The following is a 12981-nucleotide window of genomic DNA, read 5'->3' on the forward strand; positions in this document are numbered from 1 at the left end:
TGACAGTCACACTTCTCCTGTTCTGTTAGAAATTTCTTAGATTCACATTGCAGACTAGCTTCCTGTGTTTTACAGAGTGTTTGCTTCTGTCATGCATTACTGATTTGATACACAATGCCACTCATTTCAGTCTATACAGGCCGCCACGTCCCAAGTTATTTTCATAGTACATTAAGTGCAAATAACATAGCTAACTTTTAAGTTGAATGGAGTTATAACCAGGAAAATACAAAATGTGGTATCCCTGTAGCTACTTAATTTGGCTGCTATTTATGCTCATTGTACCAAGTCCACAAATGTACAACAGAATCATTAGCCCATATATTAAGTATTTATTTTTACACATATATTGTTTTCCTGTTTATTTTATTACTGGAGCCATTACCAATTACAATTCATCATTCAGATGATCCCAGCAACAGGTGGCATCGTCAGTCCATGTCCTAGTCAACTCATTCACAGAGAGTGGTAGAAATGTTCCTGGTGCTGGGTGAAAATATTAACTACTGCATAACATATTTAAAAATAGATACTAAGAAATGAGTTATTAATTTAAAACATTCAGCCAGACTTATGCAACATAAGGAAAGTGAGGTTTAAATAGTTTACGTGAAAATTCTTGTAAAAGCAAATGCATTCAGAAGCCATTTTACATGAAAATCTCACCAAATCAATGTCAAAATTCAAATGTCTATTTTTAATGTTTTTCTTCCAGTCACACAATTGTGCTATCCCTAGAGTAAACACAAAAACACATTTACCTGACATGAGTTATCCCACTGGAATAATTTGTGCAAATAAAGCTTAGCACATGTCAACTACTGTAGGCTTAGGTCAAAAGCATGGAAAATTTCCAGCATCAGAAACAAAAGGACATGTTCACGGAATAAAAAATGGGAAATGTTTTATCGTTTTAAGCAAACAGACACACCTAATTTTTAGACTCAGATCGCCATCTTTTTTTAGACTGTGCCCAAGCCTCAGGAGAGATTTACCTTGTAAAGTTCCCTGCAATTGTGCTTGCTCAATTGCCTAAATTCAAGGCCTGTCGGGAATACACAGCTTCTGTCTGGTTCATGTGCCAAGGTCCCCATTCCACAGAATGAAACACAGGATGCAGGCAATAAGGGGGAATGGGATGATAAATACTCTAGTTGTTGTCCCATTGTAATTTGGAGATTTAAGGAAGGAGCAAACAAATACGGCTGGGGGAGGCATTCCAGGGTTTTGTGGTGTAATTTTTTATTGACTTTCTGTGGTCATCTGTAACAATGCTTTATGATTGCTTTTGCCTTTGAAAGAATTAGGATTGAGACAATGAAGACCTTGGATTTTAGAAGGAGTGAGTCAGAAGAAATAAATGATCAGATACCGTAACAATGAATAGAGTGAAAAATGAATGTTTCCACTCTTTGTCTTAGAAAAAGTTCGAACTGCATCAAGTATTCCATGTTCCTGAAGCTGAAATGAAAAATGAGAAAGAAACGTCTATGGAAAATGTGAAAACAGAGCTTGCGGGTGAACATTTCATGGCCTTGAGCAGATTTTCATACATACAAAGTATATGTCCATATTTAAGCTACAGTCTGGAAGTTACACTGGTTTGATTGGTTTGTACATTATCTTCCCAACCGCATCTGATCTTTTTTATCTTTTTCCTAAAACATGGGAGGAGTAATATGCATTTGCAAAGCAGAACTACAATAGGAAGTAAAACGGCTACCATAAATGAAGGTGGTGTATACCAAATAAATTGATTAACATCAACCCACTTATTCCAAGCAAACACCAGTGCGTGAACAGTGCATAGCAGCAGAGCTAAATATCCCATCTTGCTCTGAAAAGAGAGAGAAAACAGTAAGTTTTTTTTCCAACTTGGCAAAAAAAGTACTTTGTTCAGCAAACATGGAAATCAGGAGAGGCCTCAACCAACACACCTAAGTCAAAGAAAAGAGACTATTGGCTTTAAATTTAATTTAAGAACTGTAATTCAATAATCCAGCTATACCCCTCTATGCCACTGTAAGAGAAAACAGATGAGGCACGTTTTTCATGCACTTTGCTAATACACAGAAGAGATTACAGATTACAGGCTGGTCCTGAAAAAGGGTCAGTTCTCAATATCTCAATTTGTAGATGTCAACTGTATCCCAAATTACTTTATTTTTTTTATAAATTATTGTGAGTTCAAAAGCAGATTTATAAATGGTTTTCCATTATTTGCAAAGAAAAACTTTAAGGTCAATTAATATCAGAAGCTCTAGTAAGTCCAGTACTGTGACAAAAGCCATTGCACAACTACGGGAAACTGAAGTCTTTCATTCCATTATAGTGAAAAATTTGGCTTAGGATGTCTACTAAATACAGGAGTAAAGGATTTTTTATGCTAGAGTTACTAGTAATTTTGAGATTCTTGCTGCCTAAGAATCTTGATATTGTTGGAAAAATGGAGTTACCCACCAGTGAAGACAAACACTGCCTTTCCAACTGCTAAAACTACAGAATCAGATTTTCGAGCATAAGTTTATTTGTTTATAAAACAAATCTAATATAGTAGTATTACTCTTCTGTGTTTCTTCACCATGTTAATTTAGTTCTGAAAGCAGTCATTCATTCAGAGGCTGTCTCCTAGACCTGTCCATATATATTCTCTGTGGAGCTGAAAACTTTTCTTACAAATTATGTACTCCACAGAGTGGGTAGAATCTCAGATCAGTAATTGCTGGAAGATGCATATTTCAGAGCTACTTTTCAAATTCAGATCAAATTTTCTAATGTCAGGTACTTATTAAGTCATTGAATTTTAAGATTTTGGTGTTCAGGGACTTAATTCAACACTTGCTTAACTTTAGTGTGATCACACTGATGCCAGCAGAGCCACCCCTTATTATTACTGTTTATGATACAGGATAACTAAGAGCAAATGAGATGCTTAGGTGAACAAAACAAGCACATCTGTAGCGAACTAAGGACTGGCTGCATTTGATTATGCATCTCTTCTAAGATGTCTCCTTTTCAGGATATTTTTTTGGTGGGGGTTATGAAGCTAATGGAAAATCTTTGCATATATTATTGGGCAGAAGTCTTCCTCTGGACTTTCCAGTCATCTGGTACTGCTCAGACAGTAAAGAATTGCCAAGGTAGCTCCAAGGGAGCAACAAGCATTTCTCCTTATGCACTGTGGTATGTAGGAACAGCATTGGCTGGTTCAATACCACCTACTTCCAATTCAGCAGGATACAGGGCATTCCTGAAACATAAGATACCTAGAAGGTGACTTAAGTGCCTTCAGCACCAGAGGTCTTTGACCTAAGAATACGTCCTGAAGGAACAACTGCTGCTCATCACAAAGGCAGAGGAGCGAAGAAGTGGTTTGGAGTTGTCTTTCTTCCCATTTTACTCCCTGAACCTGACAGTTTTTTCTCCTGACAAAGTAACAGATGAAATAAACATTTCTTGCAAAGCAACTGACAGAGTACGAAACAAACTCTTAGGTTGTTTTTTCTAACTTCTCTGCGTTTGATATTTCTAACTCCTAATGATCTTAGCTGATAACATGCAGTCCTACAAGTGAGGACTAATGACATGCAATAATGACATTTATGCATACCTGAATGTAGTGGAATTCTCTCCAGGTCAAAGAGTGACTAACAGATGGAATTGATGTTATTGCCAACAAGGCCAGCAAAGCAAGTCCCAGAATTCCTAAAGACACATAAATCTCCATTCTCCAAACATCATGTTCAATCCAGGCATTTTCTTTTTTTTGTTTTACCTGCCAAACAAACACCATATTTAACATGAAAGACTGGCATACTCTACCATTTGCATGAAATACACCTATTTTCACCATAATATTAAGGAAATATACCAAGAAACACAGGTTTTTTTTTTCTTGAATGTTTCTGAATGTAACCGCTATTTATGTCCAATGACAAAGTCTCAACTGCAGTTATGTGCAAAGCAAAGTTGGATTTTAAATTAGAAGAATTTAGACTTCATCAGTGTCTTGTTCTAGGAGAGACTGGTTCTGAGGCCTGTTAGCCTGCCTTCACAGCGGGAGAAATCTTACTCTTTGACAAAAAAATTCTGTCTATGGCTAAATATCATATCTGAGAGCTTATAACAGGAAATATATTAAAGCACTATTTTAGGGAGATAATTCAGCAGGCACTCTTAATGATGGTATCCTTCCAAGATAGTTGCTTAGCTCTATTTGTTTAAAAACAGCTTAACAACTTGGTACATTCAACTTCACTGAATACAACAGCTGGTATGGAGGAAAAGATTGTGATTTTAATAAACTGATGTCAAAACTTCTCTTATTTATGACTACTTACAACAGCCCTTTGATGCTGCTAGTGCTCACCATGGTGTAATATGCCTCAAATATGATAATTTCTTCATCTTGAAGACTGGAATCTCAATGAAATTTCTGGTAACCCATTCAAATCAGATTACCAGTAAGGCTGATTTCAGTTTTCAACGGGTTCAACTGTTTACAGAATTTGTAACATCATGCTAAACTCTAGATTAGGCTTCGGGGGTAATAAAATGTACATTTGCAGTCTATACCTCATATTTGAATAGTCCTTGCACTCAACGTAATATGCAAGTATTAGGAACTGTCTAGTCACAGAAGATCTTGGAGAGCTTTGCAAGCCAATTATTGTCCATGACTCAGAAGCATGATTGAAATTCTATCTTTTAACAAGTTAGTGTGCATTATCCCAATTGTGGAGACATCAGTGTTCACAAATTTAGTTTGTGGCAAATACGGATTATTGTGATTTAGCTCAGCCCTCCTTCATTGTTAGCTAATTCATGTTAGAAAGGAGATGTCTAAAAATGGTACGTGCTTAGTTTTTGTAGATAGATTCCACCTGGGCAGAGAAGGTTGATCCACATTAATAGTGTGCCAAAGACTTATATGTTCCTGTGAGGCAGGTATAATTATGTGCATTTTGCAGAGATATAAAATCCCAAATGAAGAAAATGACTTATTTAATACACACTGGCACAGCTGTGTTGACTCTTGACTCTCTATTACATGCTTTAACAACTAGGTCCTGCTCCATCCCTTAACAGTGCTCTGTAGGGATCTGCTTCAAAATCAGGGGAAGGCAGTCTTTTCCCCCCATCCAGATTTGCTTGAATGATCAAAACCAAGGATTTTCTGAATACAATTTTTTTCTGAATAATTCTGCTTGCATACCCATCATACCTGCTGGAATGCCCAGTTCAGCAGCTTGTATCTGTATGATCTTCTCATTGGATAGCATAGGCTATAGCAGGCATGCATTGTAGCGAAGAAGAAACTGAGAAGTCCAAATTGCTTTCTTGATAACATCCATCTATCCAGCCACTGAGGAAACCTTTTATACTTGGTGCCAAAGTACAACTGGAAACCAGCAGCTAATATTCCTGGTAAATATACTAGTGCTAAAAGGGTAATTGAAACCACTGGTAAAACTTTGTTTATGACAAGGATCGGAATTTTATAGAAAACGTTTTCCTTTTTGGTTATAAAAGGATATACGACATCTCGCATAGAAGTGTAAATAAATGTTAATAATGAGAGCACGAATGCTATCTTCATTGGTAAGTGCCACTTGGGGAACAGATCCTGCTTGCAGTGTCGTTCTGAAGAGTGTTCAAACTCACTAAAATGGTGTGCTCGATGTAAATTAAAAAGTGCAGCTGCTTCTGATGGGTTGGTGACTTGCATATCCACATTCTGGAAAGGACAGAAAGGAAATACCAAGTGAGTTCAAGAGAAGATTGAAACTTCACTAATGGCAGTATTTGCCGTTGTGGCTTTTACACTGTACTGCACTGAAACCATATACAAAACATACACACTATTATAAACAAGGTAGTTTGAAAACATAGCATTTTAAAACATAGTAGTTAAGCCAGGCACTTTTAACATAGATTTCTCATTCTTCATTCATTATCTGTGATCATTTAAAATAGATTTTAATTTTCAGGAAGTTAACTACACCACAAGGGAAGATGAATTACATTATGTGAAGCATCATTACAGCTTCTTATGATATGAGCTACAGATTTCAAATGTCAAATTTCAGCTACAGACTTCATGATGTAGCCCAAATAATATGCAAAATAACAGCATCCAGTGTCAAGACATTAAAATATTTCATTCAGTCACTGCTATTTTAATGACATTTAATTGGGGAATACAGATGTAAATAGAAATATTTGGGGTCCAGCATATTAGGCAAGCTGCACATTGGTCAGCCCTAGCATCAAGTCCTATGGTCTTCTTCCTCTCCTTCACAAAGTCTTCTTAACTTTTCTTAAACCTTGTGAAACGGAGTCACTTCAGGTTAAAAAGCTGAATTTTCTGCTGCCAAATAGGCATGCCTTGATTCTAGTCTCACAGATCTTGGCAGAATTATCACAGACTTCAGAAGGGGCTAAACTAGTACAAGATTTTGGAGTAATATTATAAACTGTATTACATGGTGATAAAAGATGCATGGAAGATTAAAGATTCATGGAAGAGGTATATGACCGTTGTACATACAAAATGAAAACACGTGTATCAACAGTAGGACATTGCACTTGATGCATCAGAGAGCTGACCAGCAGTGGAGAATTGATAACATTAGGTAATAAACAGGTAAGTCCTTTAATATTCTTGTGCAATATAAAGTAAAACTGAACTAGTGATGCAATGGCTCAGCTTTAGAATGGCTAATGTAGCAGATGTCCAGACCTCCAGAAGCAAAATGGCACTGTCCGTTTTGAGAAAGACAAATAGTAGCTTGGAAGTTGTAAATTAGCATCCTGCTAAGATACAAGAGAACTTCCTATCTCAGCAACGTTATCTGTCTTTATGCTCAAGAATCAGATATCATACTGAAGCTGATCAAGGGGTCAATTCAAACAAGTTACTGCTTGTAAATAAGGTAAGGCTAGGTAGATGTGAATCTTGCGTTCATTTTTGGAGAAACACAGGTGTTTTGTTTTAACAGAAAGATAAAAAATGTGCACTGCTATCTCATAAAAATCCCATTTGGAGATGAGGTAACCTCGACAGACAAAATCACATGAAAGATTGCAATATTCTGGGTGACATTGGAGCTGCTTTTTTTACAGAACTTCATCTGTTTTTGCAGCTTTTTAAACTTTTACCCAGGTTTTTATTTCTTTTTACTTTTTTATTTTTTATTTATTAACTTTTTTTTACAGAAACATTACCAAGTTGCCAAAGTTTCCCATATTTCTTCTTGGCACGATGTTCTGACTTGCATTCTGATCAATGGCATGTTTATCACTTTCCTTCTTCTCCATTACAGAAATTCCCTGCAAAGCAAACACAGAATGTAAAACAGGTTTTGAAAAGCCCTGAACTTGAACTTTGGGGCCTTCAAATGTTTTCTTCCCTCTCCTCCACCCATATACTGGAGAAGGTGTGATAATCTAGGGAAAGTCTGAATTCTGAAAAGATAACAGAAAATCTTGCTTATTTTTTTCAGAACAAAATCATCGATGAAAAATTTTAGCTAAATGCCCATGTCACCAGTGGAATGAAGGCATTAACTCACACTGAAAGCTTTTAAATGATAGCAAATAAGTGTGAAACAGCTTATGGAAATAACATGTAAAATGTTATGAAGATGGATTTTTGGAAAGTTCATGAGACTTGCTGATCCAAGAAGCCCAGGCAAATGTGTTGTTCTTAATATTTTTTAGATTTTAGGATTGGTCTACCTGACAGTCACTCAGCGGCTTTAGAGGTATATTCTTCCTTCAAGACTGCCAGGAAATTCCAGCTGGAGCTTTGCTCATGCTGTTTCAAGGTATACTGGCAGTACTCATCACCCACAAGTACCAGCAGAAACTCTAAGCTATTGAGGATTACAAGAAATCAGAAGCCAGGGAAAAAAAAAATGAGGGAGAATAGATAAACTGATGGATGTTTCTGAAAATCCATCCTAGGATAGCAGGAAAGACAATATCTTGAAGGCTGTAAAGTAACAACAAGAACTGCAAGGACCCTGCATCAGGATCGCATGTGTGCATCCCACTGTTGCACACTGAAGGAGGAGAGGTGCTAGCACCACACCACTGGAAGGTCTGGGTGCCATACTACAGCCTGATTTTCTGTGGCTACCTTTAAAACAGTGATAAAGTAGCTCTTCCATGTACCTTCATACTGAGCAGCTGAATTACTAGATAGGAAACGGTTTTGCTAACAACTCATTCTTTTATATTCATAAACCTTTTGGGAAATTGTATGGACAAATCAGACTTTGACAGTTGACCTTTTCTTACTGTGTCTGGTTCTTCAGTGGATAAGCCCTACAGCCTCGTACTGTCTGCTATGAGGGTTTGCTTTCTGCCAGGCCACCAGACTCCTGAAGCCAAAGTATTCTTTTCCTAAGTATTTCACTTTGGATTTTTCCCTCCTGCTAGCAAGTTCTACCTTTGGGCATAACCTTTCAGCCAAGTGCTGCAGAGTAGGGTCAACAAGAGCTTCTGTCTGAAGGTCAGGCTGTTAACCCTTCCCTACACCAGCCAATGGATGTTTTGTGTATCCTGCACACAGAAAGCATGGGCTGAGGAAGGCACATTTCTGTTTTTCCCTGCTATTCCTATGTCTAATCCCAGCGATTTTATCACAAGTTTCAGGCTATCAGACATCTTCATAAAACTTCAGCTCATGCAGTCCCATGATTAGTTAAGAATTTCAACTTCTGTATGTTTCAATATGCTGTATTTCTACCTGTTACAATGGCAATGCCAACAGAACTCAATATAACTTACCTACCTGGAAAAAAAGAGCAACAAATAGGTTGAGCTCCAGATCTACTTTTAAAAGAACTCATTATATGAAGGGCAGTCATATCTGCAGTCACTCTTTACTCTTTTTGGGGCCTACCCTCTGATTTTTGCAGTATAATGCTTTTTTGCAGTATAATGTTTTTTAATAAAAGGACATAAAGTTACAGACTGACTTTTTATTCTTTTAGATAATGAGACTGACTTCTTAAAATTGTTAAAACAGTGTGTGGCTTGGATCTTTTCTGCTGTTTTATTTTTAATTTGTTTTTTCTGTATTGATCTCCACTGAGCTTTCAACTGTTAATATCCCCAGTCTATGTGAGCTTACACGGTGATTCCAGTCACTTCAATAACTTTCCTCTTCTGATCACCACACTGTCTTGGGGGTCCAAAAGAATGTTTAGATTGTGAAGCTCTGTGTGGAAGAGCTTGACTCACTTGATTCTCATGTACTATCATTCCTAATTTAGAAAATTTAGAAATGAAGAACCCAGTAATGGTTTTCAAGCAAAGGTTTGTATTGATGAAGATGTACCATGATGAGAAACAAAATATGCATGAGCTGGAATGACAGCTGCTGATCCTAAATGCTGATTTAATGGTTATTTTGGGAAACAATGTTTAATACCATGTTAAGTACAGCATTAATGGTGTATGCAGCAGAAAACAAAATGGAAAAAAAAGAAGAAAGTGTATGAAAAAAATGAATGCATTTTTCCATCCACATTTCCATGGATGAGCATTCATCCATGGAAAGATGGGCTACAGCCAAGCGACCGCATGCAAGGAAACATAGATGCCAAATGACAACAGTCCCCTTGGCTTCTGATACCAGTTTTAACGCAAAATTATTTCTTGAGTAGGCCCAGTAACAAAGCACAGTAATAGCCTTGGAAACTCTTAAATACAACTCACTTACAATTCCACTATTCATTGTCCTATGAATTGTCAGAAAGGAGTCATCTACAGCATGCATCTTTTTGGAATACCTCTGAAGAAAGAAATTTAGGAGTCCTGTGGGAGACAAAAACTCGCCATTTATAGCCCTACAGAAGTCGTAACAGTTACGAAAGACAACAGTTGCAGTAATGTCCATTCACAGTGCACACCCCTTCTGCTCTGGGAGGCAGCTGATGATGGGGATGGAGGATATCCAGCTGCAGGAAGCCAATTTCCCAACACTGTGAGTACGCTACTGCATTTTGTACCAAGAAAACAGGCTCTTTATAAGGCTGAACCAACAAGTACTCACACTGTGCAGACATCACCCCAAGAAAATCTCATCCAAAGTCAATGAGAGGTTTTCCCTTGTAAAGAGTTTCAGGGCTGGCACAAATGGGCAAAACAAATAGGCTATGATAATGTGGATGAGGTGTTGGCAAAGGCACGGGACAGGGCCCACATCTCTCTCCTTTGGCACTATTTGAACACGACAAGGTGGGAGCGTTAGCGATAGCTGCCTCGCTCCTGCAGTGCCCGCCGCACCGCGCAGGACGATGTAAGCACTCAGCGCAGGAGAAAATAACTTACCCTTAACTTACTCTTCAGGAATTCTGCTGAGCTCTGTGGAAAACCTAATGGAAGGCCGGGGGGATGGGAGCAGGAGCGCGTCGCTCACAGGTCCTCCTCGGTCACAGTCGCCGGGGCAGGGCCGGGTGGGCTGCCAGCCCGACGCCCGGCGCTGAGAGCCGCTCCGCAGAGGAGCCCGAGCCCGAGCCCGATCCCGCCAGAAGGACCCGTCCTGTCCCGTCCGGTCCCTACAGTCGCAGGTCGGGCGGGGCCCCGCTCCGGAACCCGGCCACGTGGGCGCGCTTGGACGCCTCCCCAGAGGCTCCGCCAGCGGCCGCTCCCCTGTTTCCCCTTGCCCCGGGGCTCACGCACCTCGTCCCGCAGCCTTTTCTCCCTGCAGGATGCCCAACTGCCCCCGCTGGGGCCGGCGGCGGCGTCGGGCTTCGGCTCGGCTTGGCAGGGGGGCAGCCCCTGGCGGCGGCGGTGCGGGCGCCGGTGCCCGGCCTCGGCGCGGCTCTGTCGGGGAAGGCGGGCTCAGGTCAGCGGCGGATTGCCTGCCGGGCTCTTGGGGGAGCGGAGCAGGGGCCTGGCCGCAGCCTGCACCTCCCCTCCCGGCCCCGCCTTCCGCGCCCATCCCGCTCCCCTCCTCGCAGCGGAGTGCGAGCCGGGGTTCCGTCCTGTGTCCCGAGCCGCAGCAGCGGTGGGCATATTGGGGCGTGGAGCGGCGGTGCCGGAGGGGAGACCCCGAGGTGCCCGGGCGGCCGCCCCAAGAAGATCCCAGCTGTAGGTCTGCTGGGGCCTCGGCTGGACAAAGGGCTCATTCACCTGCGCCTTCTCCGCCCCGCAGGAGGTGGGGAAGAAGGAGGAGGAGGTGAAGGAAGAAGAGACGAGGCACCGAGATGCTCTTGCCTCCCCGGGCGCCCCCTGTTCCCTGAGCTTCCCTTTCTCCAGGAGCCCCTCTCCCTTTGCCGGGCCGCAGGCATAGATTCTCGGGGTGTGCTGCAGCACCTCGGGGCACCGGCGCTGCCCTCGCCGGGCAGGCTCCCGCGAAAAGCGGCCCTTCGGGTCCCTGCCTGGGAAACCTTCTCCTCGCCTTCCGGTTCCTTTCCTGTTCCCTGCCGGTTCTTCCAAACTTGCCACTGTCCCAGCCTGACACAATACTGTACTAAATCCTGCTTCCAATACGAGCAGTCGGCACTTTATTATTCCCTTTCCCCCCTGTACTCCCGCAATACCGTGATCTGGTGCCGTTTTTCTGTGCTGGCGATTCTGAAAAGGCAGCTGTCTCCTGAAAGTTCAGTCACACAGTAAAATGAACTAACATTATATATCTTGTGGGAGCTCTGGTTTAGTGGCTATTTTGACGTTTGGTGGCTGACACTGCAGAAAGCACGGCCAGTCCATCTGAAATGTTTTTATTTCCTCACGCAGGGCTCATTGTGTTTTCCTCAGGTTGTCTTCACAGAAATGATGCCAAATTCCATCTCTTTGTATTTTAGGAATATATTTTTTCCTCCTTCTCAGTAGATGCTAAGTGGGCGTAGACTTAAGCTGAATGGTACATCTGGCAGAGGAGAGGAGATTTACTTGAAAGGAATAAAAGTCACAGCAATTCTCTCGTGTTAAAACAAACCCTTAACTTTTATTTATTTTTTAGTTACCTTCATTAACGTATTTGCCTGTGCTTTGCATTAAGACTATTTCCCACATGCTTTCCATTAGTGTCTTTATTTTTGCAAGGAATGCTGACTTCTGTATGCTCTCACTTTGTGAAAGTTGATTTTCTTTGCTTCTTTTTTGCACCTTCGGTTTGTTTTTTAACCCAGTTCCCAGCAGAGAGCATCAGCAGGGTGACGCCCGGCGGTGGGAGCACTGGGGAGGAGGCCGCCTGCAGCAAGGTGCATGGTAGTGTGTCGCCCTACACACCGGCTAAATGGGAATTTGTAGTCGAAGGGCTAAAAGAATTGTCTTATTCGAAGTGAAACCCCATGGTAAAGGTATCCTCAGAAGTCCTGGTGTAAGTTAGTGTTATAGGGATTACATTTCTAGCCCAAAAGGTAGCACAGGATGCTGAGAGATTTCAGCATCTGGATATCCTACCTTAAGGCTAGAATACCCTTAAGATATCCTTAGCCTTTTCATAAAGCACACAAGAGCTAAACTCCTGAATAAATATTCTGAGAAGATGACGTGAAAAGCTAGCCAAAGTGAACCTGGCTATTAAATAAGTACCTAGTAAGCTGCTCTGCACAGATGCTCCTAGGGGTCTCTGGACAAGCAATCCCCTCTCTAGTCTCTGCATCCTGAGGGCTATTAAGTGCCTGTCTGTGAATAAAATGGAAAGCTCATTTACTGTGGGTGCTGACAAAATGGAAGAAGTTTCAAATGCTAGGGAAAAACTTTCCTTTCATGGCTACCCTAAGGCATGACTTCCAGGTCATTCAGAGTACTACCAGTTCATTCAGAGTATTACCTGTATAAGAGTGGTACTGGAAGGCTAAGTGCACGGCAGTTCTTCTGCAGACTGTTAATTTCCATTGTACTGCTGCATGCTGACAGCTTTGAACTGGTATTTATGCCAAGCGCTGTGCAAGAAGTGTGAGACTTAAAGTAGGAAACACCACAGGAATCAGGAGTTGATTCAAAATGAAATAATTT

At 41.1% G+C, this 12981-nt stretch overlaps 1 protein-coding gene across 1 annotated transcript; it reads right to left on the minus strand.

Annotated features, from left to right (window-relative positions):
* Positions 1 to 1222: 1222 nt before the first annotated feature.
* Positions 1223 to 9925, minus strand: STEAP1 (STEAP family member 1). The gene is made up of 5 exons (XM_057432440.1): positions 9899 to 9925; positions 7228 to 7332; positions 5225 to 5737; positions 3611 to 3775; positions 1223 to 1837 (listed from the first exon to the last, which is right to left on the minus strand). The coding sequence occupies exons 1-5, from the start codon at positions 9908 to 9910 to the stop codon at positions 1580 to 1582; spliced, it is 1053 nt and encodes a 350-aa protein (XP_057288423.1). The 5' UTR covers positions 9911 to 9925; the 3' UTR covers positions 1223 to 1579.
* Between the last annotated feature and the right edge of the window lie 3056 nt (positions 9926 to 12981).

Source organism: Pezoporus wallicus, unplaced genomic scaffold, assembly GCF_028554395.1.
Source record: "Pezoporus wallicus isolate ANWC-B61680 ecotype Strahan unplaced genomic scaffold, APGP_CSIRO_Pwel_v1 scaffold_2584, whole genome shotgun sequence".
Lineage (NCBI taxonomy): Eukaryota > Metazoa > Chordata > Aves > Psittaciformes > Psittacidae > Pezoporus > Pezoporus wallicus.